The 25,388-nt window shown below is 36.7% G+C and overlaps 2 protein-coding genes across 2 annotated transcripts in view; one reads left to right on the top strand and one right to left on the bottom strand.

Moving 5' to 3' along the window:
* Positions 1-17,416, bottom strand: part of LOC122804025 (hydroxysteroid 11-beta-dehydrogenase 1-like protein) — a 238,509-nt gene extending 221,093 nt beyond the window's left edge. Inside the window, exon 1 of the mRNA XM_044073703.1 lies at positions 17,192-17,416. Within this exon, the coding sequence (XP_043929638.1) occupies positions 17,192-17,416 (225 nt within the window). The remainder of the gene's footprint in view (positions 1-17,191) is intronic.
* The window catches only part of TECTA (tectorin alpha), a 623,032-nt gene that overhangs the window by 10,418 nt on the left and 587,226 nt on the right, over positions 1-25,388 (top strand). The gene's annotated exons all lie outside the window — the stretch shown is intronic.

Below are 25,388 nucleotides of genomic sequence, written 5' to 3'. Positions count from 1 at the left end.
GATCTCCCTTTGAGAGACAGCAAAGCTTATTATAGTAGGCCATCCCTCAGAAATACTATACTTCCATTTGACAATGCCACGTCACTCCCAGATGCATTTCACTGATCCCCACCCTGACTTGCTTAATTCAGTCTTGGATGACAATCAGACAGTGCAAAACTACATGTCATAATTTCTAGCATAAACTACTTTAGACCTGCTTCGTATATACAGTAGATGATGTGTTTGTTTTTAGACAAGATGTTTACTGTAGTCCACGTTACCTTCTAGTAAAACGTCAGTATTAGCAGCCATTGTTAAAATGGAATGTACTAGATTCTCATATACCTTTTCCACGCCATGATGCTGGTCTTGTGCTGTAGCCATTTGTTAGCAATGTAATTATACAAGCAAAGAGCACAGGTCAGAGTGATCAACAACTCCTTAGTGTGGTAGCAAATCATATTGTCATTGGAGTGCAGGGCTTCGTATGTCGACACTCTGCTCAGAGGGGTTATGACAATGAGAAGAGGAGCAGAGTGCAGGAGTTAGTAGTGCTAAGTATAGTCTGATGGTCATGATTCTCACCCACAACTGCTGTGGTTTGCTCTTTCTGTCAGATAGCTGCCTTTGTACACAGATATATTTCAGCAATGACAATTTTCCATTGGTGAAGCCCTCTTTGTATCAGATGTGTAGCTGTAATTTGAAAGGTTTTGATACAGACCGCAGGCTCCTAAATTGTGTGAAGGAACAAAGATGACCATGTCACTGCAGATGAAGGAGAACCAATAACATAGACAAAGCACTATGTTTTAATAATTATACTCTACTATTTGAACTCACCTCCCTCATGTTTTTGTGGGAATTTTGAGATTATTTTTGTTTGGATTTTGACAGCAGTGGTTCTTTTGTTAAGTTACCATCAAGTATTATAAAGCTGGTTAGGACTCTAAAGACAGCACATGTCTGTTTTTTAGTATCCATGATAAAGACATTGTGGTCTTTTATTTATTTGTTTGTACAATTTATTAACTGGGATAGAGCATTGATCCCATTGGACCAATTTCAGTCTCAACCCATATTGAACAAGGCAGTTGACACAAAGGTAATATTGTACTTTGTAAGTCAATGCTGCTGTGGAGAGAGGATATGTCTGAGGACATGCTCTTTTGTTGGGAATCTGCCAACTCCAGCAATGTGCTCTGACATGGACAGCAGGTGGATGAAGTGCTAGCAGGGTCACATTTGTGGATAAAACAGATTTTGTATTTCTAGTTTGTGGAAACTGATAATGGAAAAAAATGTTAAAAATGTTCAGTGCCGTCCTGGAATTAATAGACAGGCTGCATTTGTAAAGTATTAACTACTATATTCTCACATCAGGCTAAGATAATAGGGGTGTCTAAACTTGGCCTAATTGAAGAGGGATTTTAGAAGCTATGTTTGAGACTATAGCTTCAAAATGGAATGTTGTAGGAACAAAGTGTGGAAACTGGACAGACTCTTCCTGTACAGAATTTGACAAATCAACATTTTGTCATTTTTTTAACTAAAGAGTATTGAGAAGGCATGTGCAGCTCAAATCAGGTTTTATTGTAGAGTTTCCAACAAAACACTACAAAATGCATCAATTCACCCAGTTTTGTGTCTCCATGCATTTTGTCTTTTTCTGTGTTGATTTATAGAACACATTTTGACATCTTAGTTCGGCTTAATCCTGTGCTATAAATTGAATTTTATTTTTCTGCCTAATATTTATTCAGTGCATCATTTGTTTACTTATTTTTGTTGACTGGGTTAGTTCTACTAGGCGTGACATATTTTTCAGAAGATATCGAAAGTTGTATTCATACTATTTGAAATTTCACCAGAACATCAAGGAACTTTGTGAACAGTGTGTGTGTGTGTGTGTGTGTGTGTGTGTGTGTGTGTGTGTGTGGGTTGAAGGCCATGAAACATTTTTTAGCTATATATGTTTGGAGGTGAATATGTGTAAAATGAAAATATGCTGATATTATAATAAAGAACTCTTTTTGTTAATCTTCATGATTAATACCATCCGATCCTTTACATCCGCAGAAAGCACTACCTTCTGAAACAGATAGAAACTCAGTTTAATGCTGCAGCCAAATTACACCACCCTATTTAATGTGCATTATAGTGCAATATTAGAAACATTGATACAATCACTAGGTGTGGGGAATAGAACCCAGAGATCTTTGATCTTCCTGGCATCATAGGCAAGTGTGCTACTTGCTGAGCCATTAACACTAATAAGTTAGCTGCTACTACTAACAATTCATTGCTAAGTACTACTGAACTCTAAATTTTACTGTAATGTACAATACTTCATCTGTTGTCCAGTTATATATTCTAGGACTACCTCAGCTCAACATTGTTTAAATATAATGCCCTAGTTGTGAGTTAATAGTCTGTAATTGTATTATTTTTACTTTGCTAGTCATACACCCTATACATCAATGTGTCTTTTAGTATTAATGAATATCTTACTTTATTGTTGTCTGATTTTTTTGTAGTCTGCATTGTAACATTGTATTGCATTGTACCACATTGTTTTGTTTATTTGCCTCACCTTTTTGCATAATTTGCAGACTGTTCCACTCACATTTGAAGATATTCAGAGCTTTGTCTGCTGTATTTCAGTGGTTAAAAATGCAAAAATCGAAATAAGTCACAGGCAGAAGCACCTCACAGTTTCTATGCCGCCAACATTCCATTTCAGAAGCTACAAGGCATATTCATACTTTCTGGTCAGCTTTCAAAGTACAGAATAAAGACTATGAGAAATGTTCAGAAATGTATTTTCTCTTACTATACACGTAACCACATTAAAATGTGTTTGCTCCCCTTTTAAAATGTGACTGTAACTGCAGTGATCATGGGGTCCTTTGGGGCCTTTGTCTGTGTACCCATCTATTTTTCCTCCTCTGAGTGCAGCATACAGTGATGTTATCTACAGAGCTTGGATTAAAGGCTTGGAGCTGAAAATTATGATTGTGGGCTAATGTGTACTGCAGGCACTTGTGTGTGTGTGTGTGTGTGTGTGTGTGTGTGTGTGTGTGTGTGTGTGTGCGCGCTCGTGTATGTATACACATGTATGTATATATATATATATATATATATATGTGTGTGTGTGTGTGTATGCACATGTATATTTCTGTGTGAGTTGTGGTTCTTGTCAATAGATCAAACACGCTCTACCAACAGGCTAAAGTGTGACTTCCAAATATTAGAAGGCAGAAATGTGAGTAAGTAGAATGAAGAAATATTAGTGTTTTTGCATTCAGGATGTGTGTATGTATGTGTACATATATGTGTGTGTATATGTGCAAATGCTTGCAAGTTATGATTAAAGTAAGGCCTAAGCAAGGTGACAGATGTGTTATACTTGTGTACTTTATGTTTGTACTGTGTGTATGTGTGTGTGTGTGTGTGTGTGTGTGTGTGTGTGTGTGTGTGTGTGTGTGTGTGTGTGTGTGTGTGTGTGTGCTGTGTGCATGTGTGTGTGCATATTCGTTTGATTTGCCTCCTTGTGGTATCCGCACTCGTGTTATTTAACCCTAACTCTATCGCTGCCCCGGCCTCTTTCCTTATCCTATACATTACATTACAAAATACCCTGTCTAAAACACTACCACTATGCAGAAAGTTTCTTCATGATTTAGTAGTAGGAGTTATTTTTATTGGGGGTTTACTCTATTCTGTCTGACGCTGTGGGTATTTTGTGTTCGGAAGAAAACATTATTATTTTAGTGTCAAGCACCCCCCCCCCACACACACACACACAAAAACACATAAGATTTTATGTTAAGGGGTATATTTGTAGTGAAATGAATCAAAAAACATTTTCAATAAGGATGCTATGAAATTATAATAGTAAAGTAGCACTCAGAATGTCAAAACGTGGGTTGTGTCTTTGCTATGTTTATAAAATATCAAAAATACTAGATTCATCCTTTTGCATCCACAATCTCTATATGTCCATTCTGATATGGTACAGCTATTTTGACTGTGAAGAAGCAGTATGACAAACTAAAACTGTGATGATAGTTTATTAATACACATCTCTCCCCACACACATCAGTGATAACACTGTCCCTACCAAAACAAATCAATGACTGTTTAACTGTGATCAAACTATAGCAAGAGTCTGTCATATTCATCCACAGATTGTCTATGATTAAGAAAGGGATGCAGAGGCACTTTGACTGTGCATACCTTAAATGCCTGACTGGTCAGCTACATACTGGCTATTATTTCAAATTGCTTTGCTCAAACTCACAATAACCCTGACAAGCCACATGAATGACCAGTTGTTTTAACAAGTATCCACCCCAAAGAAATTGACATTTCCTGTATATTCTGCTGAGTTTTGATTGTAATGAATAGAGAAAGTAGCTGTGGCCATAATGATGAATTTCAGCTGGTAGCTCTCACACAAGTTTGAGGGTGTGAGCACTATAATGGTATGAGTACAAAACTGAAAGTTCTGGTAGCATATTTAGTACTTGGTACAATGCAGTTTTCCATTTCATAAGTAAGTATACTAGCCTGTTATGAGAAATTACCCCCCCCCCCATGGTAAAATAACAAAATGGCTCCACATTCTAGGTAAAGTATGCTTCCTTCCCTCCATTTGTTGCTACTCTTAAACAAATTAAACTATATAAGCCAACTGTTTGCCTCCATTGAGAGAAACACTGAGATAATTATTTCAATTCATAAGCCTGGACAGATCCTGGAATGCTATTCTCATCAGAGAGGGCAGTTGGAAGTTTTATAGTATTTAGTAGTGTCCAAGATGATTGTCCACAGAAACAGAGTAGCTCTTAATCCAGACTCTAAATACAGTCCCTCTCCACCCCCCCCTTTTCCCAGATAAAATAATTACCATACTGTAATTAATACTGCTTACCAGTTTAATGAGTTAATTCTTTATCAGCAGATTCAGCAAAATTAAATAACACATGCTTTCCACCTTTGTAGTGGTCACTTCCCCAAAGCATTTGTAATGTTGGAATTTGTTGAAATGCTTACTGCACACTTCACAAATTAGTTGTTAATTCAACTGGTGGTTATCTGAGATGCCATGCTGGCCACAATGTGATGTTATATTCTGTAGCTGATTAGAGGTGTGTATTCACAGGTGGAACATTGCCCAGCCCCCACTTTGTGTTCTATATAATGAAGATAATGCTCTCTACTTATGAGGGTATTACTTGTGTTTTCTGCAAAAAAATGTGTGCAAATCCAGATTCACCAATATACACACACAAAACATTCAGCTTTTTCAACTTCAGCTTTATTAATGTGTTAAAGCTACAGCAAAGTATACAAAGCTAAAGTGAAGCAATGCATATAGAAAAAATAATGCAGAGCTATTACAGCAATGTATTCAGAAACAGTTAATACAGACTAGTACACAATTTGATGGATTATCAAAGCAAATACACTGTAAGTACAAAACATAAGAAGAATGTCAAGTAAGAATGATAAGCATTTAAATTATGACTAAGAAAATACAAAAAAAACCTGAAGTGTTAGGAAATAATTACGAGTTTTGTATAAATATGATAAGCTCCTTGTGTGGTAGATGGATTAAAGACCAAAAACGTCAGGGTTTTTTAAAATAATAGTAAAAACATAATTTCATAAAAATCAATAGCATATCCCAAATGTTGAGAAACTCAGGTACCATCCACAACTGCAAACACAAAGTTGCCAGAGATGATAAGTATAACAGCAGGGATCCAAAATATTAAATAGGCAATAAAACTTCAATAAGGTGTTCAAGGTCAAATGGATATGATGACCATACATTGACAAATTTTCCAGTCACTGCAGCCCTAAAGCAGAATTCACCAAAAGTCTTGTACACCACTTCAGACATGATGTCCAGTTACTGTAATCATGAATCAGCAGTCATATATATATATATATATATATATATATATATATATATATATATATATATATATATATATTAAAAATGATCCACAACATTAAAAATCGCTGACATTCAGCAGGCACCACTTACAGTGTTGAATCACGAACAGTATATTTTAGTATGCCATATAACAAACCTAGGATGCTGAGCAAACTGCACAGCCTAAGATGCTGGGAACAGACACTTGTTTAGCTCTGTACACATCTAAGTCAGCAGACTACATTCTAATCACTGCAGCACATGTAAAAGAATTACGGGTATTTACCTACTGCCCCATGTGTTTAAATTGCCACAATATACCAATTTGTTTTGACTCTGGAATAACTGATATTTAAATAATGCTAAGCTCAGCTTGATGCCACGCAACCTTGCCTTTGCAACAACTGACCCCACTACAGCTACAGTCTCTGACTGTGCTACTAAACTAAACTGCAAGTACTATTTGCTGCACACACTAAGAATGCAAATATATATATATATATATATATATATATATATATATATATATATATATATATACAGTATGGAGTCATGATCCTAATTCATATAACCAGGAGATTAAAACAGGTGTTGTAGGATAAGTAGTAACTACTTATTTGTTGTAGAAAGTAAGATGGCTTGATGAATTTGGACTTTTATTTTTTATGCAATTTCTTTTTCATGCCTGGTAACAGCAGCAGCAGCAGCAGAGGTATATTTAGACAAGAGGGCATGGTGTTTCTGGTCCATTAAGACGCATGTAAATGTGGCTGTAGTTAAGTGTAACAGATGCTTCTATTTATACTGCCCGATATGGTCCTGAGATATTATGAGTGACTGAAATGTTACTCAAGTGACCATCCCTCCTGACTTCACTTTCAGGAAGTGAACTACATAGCACCTCATTTTTCACTTTTCTTCCCAGAAAAGAAAGCAGATGTTCACCCATTCCATGCTTTTTTTTTTACTTGGTCACACCTCCTAACTTTATATGAGGATTATTGAACCCAGGGCATTGAGGATCAGATCATACCTCTCAGCATTTAAGCATTAAAAGTCATAGCACTGGCCTTTAAAAAATATAGCAAAGGGTCTGGAAGAAGATCACTTTCTTATTCACAATAGAAGGTCTTTATATACTAGACCCTATAGAGTTAATGATATGGAATGTTTGTTTAGGCTTAGTTTAATTCCTTTATAAGGTATGTACTCATAGACAGGTCTAACTTTATGAGGAAGATCCTAAATCTACGAGGATCAATCTGAGGGCCATAATCATAGCGTTTTGTGCAAGTCATAGCAGTTGAGAGTTATGCCTCTGATGGACACAAGTAACTATCCAGTTAATGTAACACAGTCCGTATTAACAACCTCTGTTCAGTCAGCAGAGCTTTGAGGTGGAGACAGGTTTTTTAAAAACTTTCAAAATAGCAGAAGCAAATGGTGGACAGTGAATAAATGAGAGATTTTTAGCTGTCATGTTAGAGCTTTGTATGAACACTGCCTCCTTCTATACAGTGTGATGTTTGCAGAAACCATAAATGCCTTGGTAGTAATTATGCAGAAGGGAGGCTACAGATGCATTACAGAAGCCTTTCAGCTATACCAAGGAGATGTGGTCATTAGTTACCAGCTGGTGCACTGTGGAAATTTAAAGGAAATGCTGGTAATATGTATCTGAAACAAACTTTGTGAGGAAGAGGTAACAGCTAGGTTAAAGTTTATTTAGGAGGAGATGCCCACCTCTCTGTTTCAGTTAATGTAAACAGAAAACACAATCTACTTACTGGTGTCTAGTGTGAAGAAGTTAGACACTGTAATTTGTGCTAGCATGTCTGACTGAAGTTTTTATACATAATTTTAGATTAACCTGTGCATTATATGCCAGCATGACTACCTATGATACTGTAAATATGTTCTTACATTTTGATTTGTAATCTGTTTGTACAAAATATTTTAAAGACTTGAACAGTGTTCCTTTACATTTCTAACAGCACATATTTGTGAAGGAGATTCTAAATGCAGTCTTTCCCAGAATCAGCTGATCTACAGATGATGTCATTGGAATGTTGATAATTGCTATGTGTTACTGTCAGAAGCTGAAAGACAGGAAGGAACTTTGGTAAAGAGCTGTTGGTTGATTTTCAAAATATGAAATGAAAATTAGAACTGAAACAGTTGTGACAGTTAAGCTAGTCTATAAAAGAGGCTGCTAAAGACAGTTGTTGTCAGTTAACAGCCAGTTGCAGTTGTCAGTTGTTCACAGTTGTACTGTGCAGTGACTACCCAAAAGGACTCACCAAGAACTGTAAGCCTGCCTTTGCTCTGTTCATAGGTTCATAGATGTATACTAGGCCAACAGTCCTGGAGCCTTTACAAGCTTAGCCCATAGATGTGCCCCGGCATCATGCCACAGTTAGTTCCCAGTGCCTCTATCAAGTAGAGCCACTGGAGTGATCCCTGGGGTGAATTTTCTATTTCCCATCCACTCATCAAGATTTCTCTTGAAGAAGGCCAGTGAGGTGCTCTGCTTGACATGTATGAGAAGTCTATTCCATAGCATGGGCAGCCTCTGGGTTATGAACCTGTCCCTCCAGCATGTTCTGTTGATTGTGGTAATGAGGTAGAGGTCTCTGGAGCATGTGATGCGGAGAGATTGGGATTTCTTTAGATGTAGCAGTTTTAACAGAGCTGGGTCAGACATAGCTTTGTAAGTCAAGCAGAGATCGCCTCTAAGTAGGCGATATGAGACAGAATAGCTGGGAGTTTTTTTAGTCTGTCCATATAGGACAAATGTTTAAGGCCTAATATCCTCTTTGTGAGGAACTTTTGCGGCCTCTCCAGTTGTTGCAGATGTTTAGTGAGGTACATGCCAAATGGGGCATTGTACTCAATGACTGGCCTAATGAAGGAAGAGTAGAGGGAGACAATGACCTCTTTCTTCCTGCATGCAAAACCCTTAGTAATGAGATATGCCACATAGAAGAACTTTCTGACCACAGTGGCAATGTGGTGGTCAAAAAGAGAGGTTGCTGCCAACCTGTGTTCCCAGATCTCTTATAATGCCTTCTGTGTTCAGTGGACTACCATCGATGTCGTAATTCATGGGAACTGGGTTTTTCCCAAAGGGGATGACGACACATTTTTTGGCACTTAGCTTAAGGCCATGGTTCTGACACCAGTTGTTGGTCTCAGTGAGGCCTTTCTGTAGGATGCCAACATCACCCTTCTTTTAAACCTATCTCCTCTATAGAGATGCAAGTCTACTCCAGTGATCTGTGAGTCATCCAGTTAACCATAACTCATCCCTGAGTTTAATTTGTTTTTCATTGCTAGTTATTTATAGTTCAGGGATCATTATGAATTGTGATTTTCTTCCTCTGCAATTCATGTACATTACTAACTACAGATATTGGTTATTTAGACTGACTGTCTGGAATCTGAGTCTGATATCCTTTTCCTGTATGCAGTATTAGACCAACATCTAAACCTGGCACGATTTATCTGCATTCATCCTCACCCCAGTATCTCACCTGCATCTAAACTTGGCATACATTTTCTGCATTCATTCTCACCCCAGTATCTGACCTGCATCTAAACCTGGCACACCTTGTCTGCATTCATCCTCACCCCAGTATCTGACCTGCATCTAATTCTGGCGTACCTTCTCTGCATTCATCCTTATCTGCATCTTTAGTCTGCATACCTTCATTGCATGCAGCTTTACATTATCTTCTGAGTTTGGTATAACTAGTCGTGCATTTGAATGAAGCAGCTTCCCTTCTGTAATGTAAGTCATTTTCCTTCTTTGACATATACATGGTTGTTGTTTCAACTGGTTTAGTGAATGGTTTATCTCTCTTCAAAGTCAGTGACGTATTACCTGCTTATACACCAGTGCCTTCATCGGTGTGTGGGTATGTTATCATACAGTGCAGCTCATCTGCTTATCCGATAATACAATTATGGAGGAAATTATAACAAGATAATACTGTCTGATGACAGCAGCAGCAACTGCCTTCTTCCCCACATACTCCTTTAGGCATGGCTTTACCCTGCTGTCTGATTGTAACTAATTTTATTGTCCTTTACCCTGTATGCTGCCACTGTTAAAGTTTTGTTCAGCATCTCTGAAAATTTTCATCATCTGTATGTGTTGTGATCTTACAATAGTATCTGAGGGCATCTCATTCTGGCATCTCTTCCTGCCTATGATTTATGTATGCACAGTTGTACTTTACTCACTGTGTTCAATTCTCCCATTCTCCACTATGTCTCAGCACATGACACTGACAGCTTTCTACCTGTATACAATTGTCTTGCACTAGTTCCCAGTGGAGTCACACTGCCCACATGCTGTCTTATGTCTTTCCAGTATCATTCAAACCTGGCTGCATCCATGTTATATTGTCATTATTATATTGCATTGTTACATACTGTTACTGAGTTGCTTGTCATGCCTGCAGCCACAGTACCCTGTTTCATACCACCTCAATGTGCTGTCCCTTTCCCTGCACACACTGTTGTTTAAGTGTCTCCCTGTGAGTAACATGTGCATGTGCTTTCAGAGTGCTGTCTTCTAGTTTCTGAGTGCAGCACTCATTTATGCTGTGCAGCTTTGAAAAGCTCTTTCCTCCTTCTTACAACACTGCCTGCTAACATTTGATTCTGCTATCCATTCTGCCTCACTGCCTTTTTGCATAGCTTTGGTTTGAGGGCCCTATCCTGAAAAAAAAGCTTTATTACAAAATCTGACACTAGCAACTCCTCAGTTTGGTATCATCCCTCTATAGAACTATATGCCTAATTCAGACATTTATCATGTTCTTTGCCTGTGGTCTCACATTAACATCTGAGGGGGAGACCACTATCTGTGTCTTTGCCTGTGGTCTCACATCAACATCTGAGGGAGAACCACTATCTACACCTCTTTCATTTCTCCATTTTATTATTACCTTACTGTACTAGTTCTCGGTTCTCTGGTGTGGAATTCTGTCTTCTGTGCATGGTCTTATTCCAGTACAGGTTTTTCAGAATACCATCTCAGTACTGCTCCAGTAGCCTATTGTGGCATTGCATACCTGTTGTTTGACAATTCTTCCTCCTGTCTCAGTGACTTTATATGTGTTGGCACTGATGTCTTCCTATGGGCTGTTTGCTTTGCTTTATTTTTATTAAGTTATTTTCTAGAAAGGTTTAGTCCTAATGAGACAGTGACCCATTTGCAAAGGATCCTAATGGAGAGATGAAAAGTCAACAAGCAAAAGGGAGTAGTAGTGCTGAAGATGAATTCATATTCAAGTCTTGGTTAGTACCTTCACGAGATGGACCCTGTTTTTAACAAAATCTCACCAAGGCAACACTGATATATAGACTGTAATTATATAGCACATATCATGGACAGAAGTAAGTCAAAAACAAAAAAGATAGCTGAGTGCACAAGTCCTAGGATAAAAAAGTGCCCAATCCTGGTAGGCACACTGGTGCCAGGACTGGAAAAATGACAGTGTAGAATCCTCCAAATCTGGAAACATTCCTACAATGGGGCCAGGCCAGACCCAAGGGGAGGATGCCCCCCCCCTGTTGTAGAAAGAAGTAGCAGTCCACAAAAATCACAAAAACTGATAGGCCAAAGAAGAGCCATAAAAATGATGGAGTGGGCTATTGAGGATAAGAAATAAATTATTTATTGTTACTATTATGCAAAAAGCCCAGAATTACCAGACAGAGGATATACAAAGAGATTAAGAGATAAATTAGAGGAAAGAAAAATACTTTCACAGGAAAAACTGTCAGAAACTTCAAATAAAATGCTGTGTTCATTAATGCAACAGATTTTTGAAAAACAGTATATAGATCAAGAAACTTTGATCTGTTTGGAACAAGAAGCATCTGAGGAAGTGCAAAAATGTAAACAACAAAACCTAGACATTTTTGAAAAGTATAAAAAAGAAATATGGACATGGGAAAGAAAGAGAGATTTGATATGATACAATATTTATGCAAAGGAGAAAGCCAAGTAAACTAACAGAGAGAAAACAGTCACAATGATATTCGAAGAGAAATACAGGCAAAGGCATCCAGATATGGAACATTTCACAATAAAAAAATAATATCACAAAGATGGAATGTGGAAAAGAAGATTAGTAAAGGAGAAGTTAAGGAAATAGAAGTTGAAGTTATGGAGTGTCTGCAGAGTGAAGGATTTAATGTAGAAAGTCTAACACAGACTGCATCACAGCATGATGGAGTGAGTCCCCAAAGTAAGGAGAAGCAGAAAGATCAGGAGACATCCGAAGAAGAAATATGGACATGGGAAAGGAAAAGAGATTTAATATGGTGTAATATTTATGCAAAGGAGAAAGCAAAACTAACCAATACAAAAAGAACAGCAGCAAATATATTTGAAGAGAAATACAGGTAAAGGAATCCGGATATGGAAAACTTTACAATTTAAAAAAAGATAAGTATACAAAGAGGAAAAGTAGAAAAGGAGACCAGTAATGGAGAAGTTAAAGGAATAGAAATTAAGGTTATGGAGCACCTGCAAAGTTAAGGATTCAGTGTAGAAAATCTAATGCAGAAAGCACCACAACAGGATAGAGCAATAGATGTCCAAATTAAGGGGAAGTCAGTGGAACAGGAAGCAATTGGTCAGGTGCCATATCAAGATATTTTGAAGCCTTCCACTAGTATAAACATTCATTTAAAACTAGACAGCAAAGGAAGGAACAGGAGACTGTGGAAACTCTGATGCAGTCAATGCTGAGAAGTGATATGCCAGTGAGTTCCCATATGACAAAGCAATGGATGGTACAGGATGAAATTGAAGATAAGGTGCCACAGTAAGATGCTATAGATCTTTCTATAGAATGTCCGCAGGAAGTGGAAAACAAAGTATGTGCCCTTAGTCTGGAGGAAAATGAACAAAAGGAAGAATTGCTTGATTTAATGGACATAGATATATTAAAATCAATGAAAGAAATAGACTGCAGAAGGTCAATAAACCCCAAAAGTCAGAAGTTTGATAAAACAAATGAACACAGTAATCAGGACTGTCCATAGAGATCCATGAGATATAACAGAAGTAAACAGGATATGTTACTGTGCACAGGGTAATGAGGCAAAGGAAGGGGAGAAATCGAATACCATAATGGAAATATCGAATAGAGAAAAATATAAAGCAATTAAAACAAGAAGTGTCACTGGTAGAAGACTATAGAAGAGGGACTAGATCAACAAAATACTAAGAAAGATAGATGTGATAAAAGCAGTGCGCAGTATTAGAACAGACCAGGCTTTATCATGCACTATCGCAAATAATAAATTAAAATTTCAGCACAAGCAGAAAAACTTAGAAGATACACAAATAAATATAAAGGAAAAGTACAAAATAGGCAGTTTAGTGATGTCCCAAAAAAGTTTTATAGAGAATTGGGAAACAAGGTAAAAGGAATTGAAAGATTGCCAAAAAAGAAGAAATAGATGCATTTTGGAGAAGTATCTATGAAGATCCTGTGGAACACAACAATGATGCTAAATGAAATAAATATAATAAAATCACTGTGTTGCAGCCAGGACTCACCACAACTCTCCACAAGTAACAACTGTTTTATTAACACAGTAAAAAGCACATATTTTTCTATATGGTGATGGTGTCTTTAAATGTATTTATGTGGTGATGATGTCACTAATTCATTGGGCTTTATATGAAGGATTTTACAGAATGCATGTATTCTGATGACGTCCCCGTTTTGAGGGGTTGAATGCACTTAATGAATACTTTTTACTGTGTTAATAAAACAGTTGTTACTTGTGGAGAGTTTTGGTGAGTCCTGGCTGCAACACAGTGATTTTATTACATTTATTTTGTTTTGGCAGTCACTGGGGTCATTGTTTTAAACAGTTTTGGCATTTTTACTAGAGCAGCCTTGCAGCATGGACTCTCTTGATGAAATTCCATTACTTTTTTCGTTAGTAAACAGAGACGAGCTGAATAGAGTATATTCAGAGTTGGCAATCATGAAAGGTGAGCTGACCCACCTCATTGACATGTTTAGCCAATCCTAAGGCTTCATTGATGGGGCCTCAGTAAAGCGAAAGCGAAATCAGTCACCAGGAGGCGGAACTTCTGCAGGGGAAGACAGGGAGACATGGCAGAGTGGTTCGGAGACTGAACGCAGGCAACGTTTGGCATCTTGTTTAGTTTTAAACTCCACAACTGTTGAAAAAAGTATAAACGAACTGGGGAATGGAGTGGTGACAACGGAGAGCAGTGGAAATGAAACTCCTGGTGCTTCTACTGTGTATAGAACTGGTGCAAGGCCAACGACTAAGGGGTTTTGGTTCTAATATTGCATCTACAAGACGACACAATGCTGACAATGTGGTTGTGACTGGACAAGTTGATATTGATAGTTTTTTAAAGAAACCTTTTGTTTTTAATGACCAACACAACATGGAAAATGTTAAAAAGACTGAGAAACATGCAACAAAGACTGGGACTCTGAAAGAAAATATATTCTTATTAGAGAAAAAATGTTTTATGTTAGAAATCTCGAACTAGAGAATGCTTATTTGAATGAATATTATCAGAAGAAAATTGTGCCAAAAGGTTTAAGGGTTTACAAGTTTCCTTTTGGGATTGAATATGATGATAAACTGGTTATTGAATTTATTGAAATGTTCAATAATCATGGATTAGAGCTTGTGGAAAAGATTATTTTATGTAATGACTCTAAACTGTGTCGTTTGATTGGTGAAGTAGAGACGTTAAATAATGACATCAAAAATGATTTACTGTTCCCAGAATATGAAAAATTGTATTTTAAACAATTCAGGATGATAGATAATAAGTGTAATAACAGTTTTGGCATAAAATGTAAAAAGTTACAGAGGGACTTAAAAGAGTACAAAGAGAATAGAGCATATATTTTAAAACAGAAGGAACATAAAACAGTTGGAGAGAGACACACCCACCCCATAATGAAGAATATATGTATAGGAAGGAAATGAGAAGTCCCCTTTTTAAATCTAATAGTTATGCCAACAGTTTTCAGTACAATAACTATAGAAATAATCAACATTTTTTTCAAGCACAAGAAAAATGGGATGTGGGAGTGAACTAGTCCGTTACTTTAAAGTCTGAGGTTAATACAGAATTAGAAATGACACAAGACACCAAGGCTCAAACTTAACAATTTATTAAACAAAAACTTACTAAATAAACAGAAAAAACTAATAAATCATGTATTTACAAGTATATGCATAAACAAAATCATCTTTGCCACTGATAGGGAGACTTCAATCCTATTCAGTGCAGCTATCTGTTCAGTCAAGGCAGGGCCGACACTGGCAAAATGGCTCTATACTCAGTTCAGGCTGATGCTGTGATCAAATCTGGATGATGATGATTTCCATTTTAACCTTTGAGCTTTTTATAGTCTTGAACAAATAACAGGGTCAATAGGTTCAACTTATGACATATAGATCACAAGCTCATCATGAGTTGATGGAATATTTTAGAACATTACAGATAATTTCCTAAGTTGTAAACAAGTCTCGTAATATCTGGTCTTATGCCTTACTTCCCTTTTCTGAAGAACAGCTAGCCCACAAACTCGTGATATAGTTCCTCATTGAAATCCCCATATTCTGGTAAACAGCTTTTAAGCTGATAAACAACTTACAGGTCAACAAAAGTTTAGTTATACCAGTAATCAGTGAGCAAGGCCTGCTCTTAAGCATATTGTATTTTTACAATATTAGCAGCATATAGTATTTTAGCAGCATGTCAGATCAAGCAATAATCAAACTTATACAGTGGTACTTGGCTCGAGGCATAACAAAAAACAGGTAGACTGTGTGGATCCATCACAGACAACCCCTTACATCAAGCAACGTACGCTGTGTATCCCTTATAAGAGTTAAAACCGACAACATCAATTTGTATCTCCCCATTACTTTACAGTAGATGCAGCATGATATTAAACAAAATAACACTGAAACTATTGTGGTCAATAGCAAGGGATGCAACAACAAATTAAACAATACTGAAGCTTTAGATGACCACATAAAAATATTATACTAATGCAAAACAGTTATATCCTGTATTTCATTTGCAATTTTTACAATTGCACCTTTATCTTTAATCATTTTAATCACTGTTTGATGCACATCATTCAATGTTTTATTTAATAGTTGCAGCACTTTTTGTCCTTCCTGCTTAATCTGTTGAAAGTCCGGGTGGACTAGAGATGGCCATCTAAAAGTGTGTAATGGTTCTATGCTAGTATTAAATGTGATGTCCATCCATCTAGTCAATCTAAATAAGTTCTCCAGTACAAAAATCAGTAATTGCATGGATGTTACTTTTACAGTGTGCTCCACTATTTGTGATTATCCCATCAGTCCAGGCTAATTTACAGGAGGATATCACACAAACTGTGGTATCATTTAGTTGGTAGATGTCCGTACCATTTACTACATACCTTTTCCAAGTGCATTCCCCAGTTCCATTATATAAGCATGGGTGAGGCTTCCTTTTCACCATCATGCATACCCACCCCTGGGGCCAGGTCTCACAACCTGCCAAATCAATGGGTACATCATTATAATCAATCAAAGTAGACTCAATTTGAGGTACCCACCAATTATTTCCAAATTGCAAGGGCAATGTAGCAAATGGACAGACCTACTTTGTTCCTTTTTTACTAGCAAGGTAGTCAAAAATTAATATACAAGACTTATTTTCACATGCAAAGTGTATTGGCCACACCCAGTGATATAGTTGCAGTTCTCTCTGCCAATGGGTTGCCTTTTTATCCCCCCAGGTTTGGGCAAATTATAAATATTGTTGCTGAAATACAGGATATAACTGTTTTGCATTGGTATGATATTTTTATGTGGTCATCTAAAGCTTCAGTGTGGTTTAATCTGTTGTTGCATCCCTTGCTATTGACCACAATAGTTTCAGTATTATTTTGCTTAATATCATGCTGCATCTACTGTAAAGTAATGGTGAGATTCAAATTGACGTTGTCAGTTTTAACTCTTATAAGGGATACACAGCATACGTTGCTCGATGCAAGGGGTGGTCTGTGACGGATCCACACAGTCTACCTGTTTTTTATATATTTGGATTACATTTAATAACTCAGCTTGGCTATAACTCCGCACCTCAATCCATTGTTGTGGCGCCCCTCCAATCCATTGTCCCTTTTTCTCAATAACTGGACATGCCTCCACTGATGGGAAATTTACTATTTCAAAATCACTATCACCCTCATCAGTTGAAGGAAGATCACCTTCCCACTTCTCGGGGTTAAACTCTGCCTTACACAGCAAAACACGAACCCGGGACCTTGAGGGCGGACGGTGTAATTTTTTCCCATTTCGTTGTCTACACTGTTGAATTATTCGAGTAGCTAGAGTCACCAAATTAGATTTCCAGTGTTCAGCTTCCTCTCCTACTTTAACAAGTGCCATATCTGCCTTCTCCAAGGCATCTCTATCCAATCTGTGTGTATGCGTGTGTTCTTTACATTGCTCTTCTAACTCTAGGACTTTTTCTTTAAGTTTCTCTACATCTCTGTCTAATTCTTGAATTGCCTCAAAGAACAGCCATCCAGCCGCTCCCACCCCTTCCTTCACCTTTTTCCCCTTATCATCCAATTTTAGCTCCGTTAAAGCCTTAGCTAGACTATCAGGGTCTGCCTTAGGTCTTTCTTGCAAAGGTTTTGGGGAAGGAGGGGGTGAAACTTGCCTTAATACCTTAGCAAGAGGATCCCATTTCCCAAACAATGCTGGCATCATAGTACCAACGCCCACCTTATTTGGGGTACCTGACACAACATCCTTCTTGCCTATGCCTATATGTTTTAAAGGAAAAACATTGGTTGTTCTTGTGACATTTCCACTGCAAACCTCAGACCCTGCTCACTGTGCCAAGTTGAACTAGTCTGTTACTTTAAAGTCTGAGGTTAATACAAAATTAGAAATGACACAAGACACCAAGGCTCAAACTTAACAATTTATTAAACAAAAACTTACTAAATAAACAGAAAAATGAATAAATCATGTACTTACAAGCATATGCATAAACAAAATCATCTTTGCCACTGATAGGGAGACTTCAGTCATATTCACTGCAGCTATCTGTTCAGTCAAGGCAGGGCCGACACTGGCAAAATGGTTCTTTGCTCAGTTCAGGCTGATGCTGTGATCAAATCTGGATGATGAGGATTTCCATTTTAGCCTTTGAGCTTTTTATAGTCTTGAACAAACAACAGGGTCAATAGGTTCAACTAATGACATATAGATCACAAGCTCATCATGAGTTGATGGAATATTTTAGAAAATTACAGATCATTTTCTAAGTTGTAAACAAGTCTCGTAATGTCTGGTCTTATGCATTACTTCCCTTTTCTGAAGAACAGTTAGCCCACAAACTTGTGATATAGTTCCTTATTGAAATCCCCATATTCTGGTAAACATATTTTAAGCTGATAAACAACTTACAGGTCAACAAAAGTTCAGTTATACCAGTAATCAGTGAGCAAGGCCTGCTCTTAAGCATATTGTATTGTTACAATATTAGCAGCATATAGTATTGTAGCAGCATGTCAGATCAAGCAATAATCAAACATACACAGTGGTACATGGCTCGAGGCATAACACAAACCAGGTAGACTGTGTGGATCCGTCACAGGGGGAGTGAAGAGATGTGGAAAGGGTACCAAATCAGTGGTTAAACAGAACCAAGTGGAGAAGAGAATAATGACCAATAGTGACAACGAAATCCTAAGGAATGGGATTGTCAGTACATATAGGGGTTATCATATTTATAATTATTCAGAAATAACTCAACCAAGGAGCATTTTTTATTGTTCATGAAGAGGTTGAAATTTTTGCCAGCTAGAGGTTTTGATTATACGGGCACAATCTTGGAGTTGAAAGTATATATGAGAAAATTGAATTTATCCTTTCTGTTTAGGGACCAAGGTGAACATGTTAATTATAATAGGAACAAAGAGATTAAAAACAAGAGTGTTTATAACCCACCATTAGATTCCACCCTCAATGTTTTCGAGAAGGCCATGACTGAAGATTTGTATGCTTTAAAAGCAAGAGAGAAAAATATTTTTTTTATAGAAATCTCAGTGGGGAAGAAAAAAGACTACTAGAACAGCTCAGACATAATAGGACAATTAGAGTTATGCATCCTGACAAAGGGGGAGGGATGGTTATTTTTGATGCTTTGCACTACTCCCAAAAATATTTAGAGATGTTACATGATACCAATGTATATACCCATGTTTCTCTCAATAAGGTAAACATTAGTTATCGGAGAATAGATTATTATTTGGAAGGATACCTCTTGGATGAGTGTATCACATCCGAAATCTACAGTTTTTTGAAAGTTAAGAATCCGACGGTGGCCACCATTTTCGGAATTCCGAAAACACATAAGGGGTTAGATGATTTATCATTTTGGCCTGTTGTCGCAGGACAGGGCTCAAAAACGTACACATTTGAAGTTGCTGTAGAGTTTTGGTTAAAACAAGTTGTGAACAAAGTAGAGCATTTAGTGAAAGATTCATGGGATTTTCTTGGTAGAATAAGGGAAGAGCTTTGGGAAAGTAACATTATTTTTTGACCATCGATGTAGTGGATTTGTTCACTTCTATTCCTAGAGATGATGGTCTAGATGTGTTTGCTAATTGTTTACACAAAATATCAGGTTTCTCAAATGAGATGGTGAATTTAATAGTAGACTTTATGGGGTTAGTTTTAGATCACAATTACATATATTTTGAAGGAGAATACTTCAAACAAAACAAAGGTGTCGCTATGGGAGCCTCATGTGCTCTCATATTTGCAAACTTGGTCCTTTTAGGCTGGGAATTAAACAAAGTTTTTGAATGTGAGTATTTTCAAAATGTCAAATTATACGTAAGAATTTTGGATGACATTTTTATTTTGTGGAATAGCTCCATAGGTAAAATGGAGGAATTTGTTATGTATTCGAATTCCACTACTAGTTTTTTAAAATTTACTCACATGAGCATCCCCTTGACAATTAGTTATCTTGATACTCAGATATTCAAAACTTCATGTGGTTTTACATCTAAAATATATAGAAAACCCACATTCAGCAACTCTTATCTTGAATATTCGAGCAGTCATCATCCACATCAAAAGGCCAGTATTGTGAAAGGCCAGATGATACGGGTTGTTGGAATGACATCATTGGCTAGTGACTTAGAGGATGAATTACAGAAAGTTGCTGAAATGTTTCATGAAAGAGGGTACCCACATGGGATGGTTCAGGAGAATGTTAACTACGTTAGAAAGGAATGGGGTAAAAGATTCAAACCCCTGTTAGGAAACTTTAGTATGGTGAGAGATTCAATTCAAGGACAAAAAAATAATTTTGAAAGGGCTATGATTCTCCCCTACTGGGGAAAGGTAGGCAAAGTGAAGGATATTATGGAAAAGAACTGGGCCATACTTAGGGGGAATCCAGATTTAAGAGGGGTGGTAGGAGAGAGACCTACCTACATATATAAAATTGGGGCAAATAGTAAAGAAAGTTTTGAACAGGTAATGAATTTACAAGCTAATAAGCAAGATGGTACTAAGAAATGTGGGTCCTGTTCGCAATGCTGTTATATAGTGGACAGTAAAATGGTTGTTTTGGAAAATGCCTTGAAATCAAAAGTGGAATTTGTTAAGTGCAATTGTCAAATACTTGGTGTCATTTACCTCGCAGTATGTAAAGGGTGTCCAGCATATTATGTTGGAAAAACCGAAAGTCAATTAAGAAACAAAATATGTGAACACACATACCAGATATCCAGAAATAATAATAATAATAATAATAATAATAATAATAATAATAATGCATTGTATAGGCATTCTTTAGTTTGTAGGAATTTCCAGGAGTTCCACTCTGGCATTTTAGAGAAAGTTTTAGTTAATCCTAGAGGGGGGATTATAGAAATTTAATTGAAGAAAAAGAGGTAAAGTGGCAAATTAATCTGCAGGCAGGTCAGGGTTTTAGGTTAAATTAAGTTATTTCTGTAAAACCCCTGCTAATTAAGAGAGCTAAGGACAAAAGGTTATGTTAGAATTTTTATAAAGCATTGGAGATTATTTCAAATGTTTTCAAGCATGTTTTAAATGTTTTTAAAGCACTCATTTTTTTCTATATGGTGATGGTGTCTTTAAATATATTTATGTGGTGATGATGTCACTAATACGTTAGGCTATATATGTAGGATTTTACAAAAGGCATGTATTCTGATGAAGTCCCCGTTTTGAGGGGATGAAAGCTCTTAATGAATACTTTTTACTGTGTTAATAAAACAGTTGTTACTTGTGAAGAGTTGTGGTGAGTCCTGGCTGCAACACGGTGATTTTATTACATTTATTTTGTTTTGGCAGTCACTGGGGTCATTGTTTAAGCAGTTTTAATGATCCTAAATGGATAAAAGAAGTAAAAGAAAGAATAAGAAGTTTAAAGGTACAGGATATGAATGGGATGAAGTAGCAGCCAGAGAGATTGAAGTAAAGTTAAGAAAAGCTTCTAATTGGAAAACCCCAGGCCCAGATGCAGAGCATAACTTTTGGTTAAAAATATTAACATCTTTGCATGAAGACCTAGTCATGAGTAAGAACTATTTATATGTGCACCTCGACAGACACCAATCTGGCTAACAACAGGTAAAAAAATGCTCCTACTTGAGTGAACCTGCAAGTTACCCCAAAAATAATAGACCAATAACTTGCCTTCCGATGACATATAAACTATACATGGGAATTGATGCTGGCAGAGTTTATAGTAATTTAGAAGAAAACTCAATTATGGCAGTAGAACAAAAGGGCAATAAAAGAAAGTCATATGGAACAAAGGATCATTTGTTGTTAAATAAAGTCATAGTGGAGAACTGTGAAAAGGGGAAGAATCTAAGTATGGCATGGACTGATTACAAAGAAAATTTGATAGTATCCCACATTCATAGATAAAATGAGTGCTTAAAAATGTATAAGATGCATCCTACACTGATCTACTATGTTACAGTGACCATGAAACAATGGCAGACCACTTTGCAATTAAACCATGATAAAGGACAAATTATTATCCCAGGGATAAAAATTCAAAGGGGGATATTCCAGGGTGACTCTCTGTCACTGTTGCTGTTCTGCCTTGCCCTTAACCCATTAAGCTGTTTACTTAACAGCTTAGGCCATGGCTACAATTTGGCTCCTAGAAAACAACAAAGACTAAAGACTTCTCATTTTCTATTTGTCGATAATTTAAAATTGTATAGCTCATCAGATAAGGAACTGAAAGCACAACTGCAGTTTGTCAAAACTTTTTCAGATGATATTAGAATGTCATTTGGCCTTGATAAATGTGCAAAAGCAACCTTTAAAGCAGGAAAACTACAGCACCAGGAAACATCAGTTTGGGACAAGAATGTGATATAAAAGAACTTGGGCAAAAGGGAGTGTATAAATACTTGGGAATTGATGAAGGATCAGCAATAAAACATGAACAAATGTGAGTAAAACTTAATAAGGAATATTTTAGAAGACTTAAATTAATCCCGAAAACAGCATTGACATCTAGGAACAAAACCCAAGCAATAAACAATTTTGCTCTTCCTGTCCTAACTTACAGTTTTGGAGTGATTGAGTGACCCAAAAATGTGTTGGATAGATTAGATATTAAAGCAAGATTATATATTCCCTGTTCCGAAGGAGAGATGGGCTTCCTTGAAATTGATTACATATACAGATCTGCAATCGTGCGACTCCACACATATTTGCTGACCTCACGAGACCCAAATGTTGTGAAAGTTTTGAAACATGAGGAGAATAAATCTAAGATGACTTCCCTGCTTAATCTAGCAGAAGTATATCAGTGTCAAGAAGAAATGGAAATCAAACCAGAAGTAGATAAAAATCAGGCAGCAACTGAATGTGCCAAAAAACAAAAGAAAGAACATAAGGTGAAGGATCAGATGAAAAGGCAAGAAATGTGGAAAATGCATAAATATAGTTGAAAGTATAGAAAACTTCTAGAAGAACCTCATGTTGATCAGGAACAAATGCAGAAATGGTTAAGGAGAGGTGAATTCATACCAAGAGATGAAAGGTTAATATTGGCGGCTCAAGCTTGTGGGCTACGTACACGCTGGTTTACAAAGTCCATTGAACATGTGGGAGCAACAGACAAATGTATGTTTGTAAAACTGAACTGGAAACAGTTGCACACCTTGTTGCTGTTTGTTACATACTAATGGCAGGATTGTATACTGAAAGGCACAATAATGTGGAAAGACTGTTGCATTGGGGATTGTGCAAACATTATGGTTCTGAAGTTGCTGAAAAGCACTGGAAACATGAGCCACAAGGCATCATAGAAAATGATGAAGTCTACATCATATGGGATCATCCATTACCAACAATTCAAAAGACAGATGCTAGAAAACTGGATATAGTGGTCCAGGAAAAGAAGACAAGAGTAACATTGATCATTGAAATCTCCACACCCAGTGACTACAGTGTCCTGCGCATAGAGAGACATAAAGTTATAAAATATCAGGATCTGCAAGCAGAAATGAGAGCAATGTGGAAGAAAGATATCCAAATAGTTCCAACAGTAGTAGGAGCAATGGGTCTTATAAAAAAGGGTCTAAAATCTTATTTAGATATGTTACCAATACATGTAACCCTGTACGAACTGCAGAAGGAGTCATTACTGGGCACATTGCGGGTGCTGCCAAGAGCACTTTTGGCTGACATCAAGGAGTGAAACAATACTAATTTCATGAACTTTAGTCGTACTTTGACTTAGGAATGGGGTCCATTCATGTCATGGTATTAGAAACCCAAAACATTTGTAGAAATTAAAAAAGGGAGAGACCATTTTTTTTGTTGAGTATTTACTGTTTTTATTTAATTTAAGGTTAGTGGACCAACTATGTTTTCAGATGTAAGAAAAAAAAGCAGTACATAAATAAAATGTCTCTGGCTGCACAGTTACAGAGGATGTGGAATGTATATGCCTACTACATGAGCCATAATCGTAACCATTTGAAATGTTGGGACCTGCTAGACCAAGTCCTGAAACAAGGAGACTGAATAGGCCAAACATGGATTTGCATATACTAAGTCCTTGATGGCCATTTCTCTGAATATTACCTTTTCAACAATGTATGGCAATCTTGGAGTTGGTATATATAAGTTCAGTGGGGGGGGGGGGCAGTGGAGTGGGAGTGCCCCCTACAAAAAAGAAACTTAAAGGAGAAAAGTGGACTTCTAAATTTGAAAACAGAATGTCCCAAACAGATGAAACAAACAGTGGATAAGTGAGACGAAATTAAACAAAAACGCACCAGAAGTATCTCGGCAAGCAAATTTAGTAGAAGTAAGAGCTTTCAAGGATTCAACTCTTCTTCAGACTTAATTCATCAAAAAATACACATGACTTTATAATACAATCAATTAAGTAAAATAATCAATCAATTACAATTTAAAATCACAGTAACACAATAGTACTTTTACTAATAAACTAAGTTACTCTAAAACTTGATATAATTACTAAAAAGTACTCAAAATGTTTAATGTTTGAGGGGTCTGGCCCTCAAGAAGGGTTTAAGGCATACCATATTATTTAAAAACGGAGGTTTTAAATCAACTATGCTGATTGTAAGACATCTAATGTTTATTTCACATATTGCATGATATGTTTTTCCTATTATGTTGGGAAGACTAATCGACACCTTAAAGACAGGACACTGGAGCACTACAGAGACATTAAGAATAGGAAAGAGAGTAGTGCTCTAGCCATGCATAATGTAAACAAGGGACAAGAGCATGTTTTTAAATGTTTAGTCTTAGAGATTCTAACAACAAACAAGAGGGGGGAGACATAAAAAATTTTACTGAGGAAGCTGAACAGAAATAGATTATGTTATTTCATGCAGACAAACCTCCGGGTTTAAATAATATGGTATCCCTTAAACCCTTCTTGAGGGCCAGACCCCTCAAACATTAACAAAATTTAGTACTTTTTAGTAATTATATCAAGTTTTAGAGTAAGTTAGTTTATCAGCAAAAGTACTATTGTGTTACTGTGATTTTAAATTATAATTGATTGATTATTTTACTTAATTGATTGTATTATAAAGTCATGTGTATTTTTTGATTAATTAAGTCTGAAGAAGAGGTGAATCCTTGAAAGCCCTTACTTCTATTAAATTTGTTTGCCGTGGTACTTCTGGTGCATTTTTGTTTAATTTCGTCTTTTAAATTTGCTCTTTTCCTGGGTTTCTGATCTTTTTTTTTCCTGGTGTGTTAGCACTTGGCATTTTGTGAGCTGACATTTCAGTAGGGAGCTCAAATGACTATTGTCTGAATCTTTGAATGGACATTTAAGATACAGCAA

Source organism: Protopterus annectens, chromosome 6.part0 (genome assembly GCF_019279795.1).
Source record: "Protopterus annectens isolate FY-2018-M chromosome 6.part0, PAN1.0, whole genome shotgun sequence".
NCBI classification, from domain to species: domain Eukaryota; kingdom Metazoa; phylum Chordata; order Ceratodontiformes; family Protopteridae; genus Protopterus; species Protopterus annectens.
The sequence above is the reverse complement of the archived record's forward strand: the minus strand, read 5'-3'. Positions and strand labels throughout refer to the sequence as shown.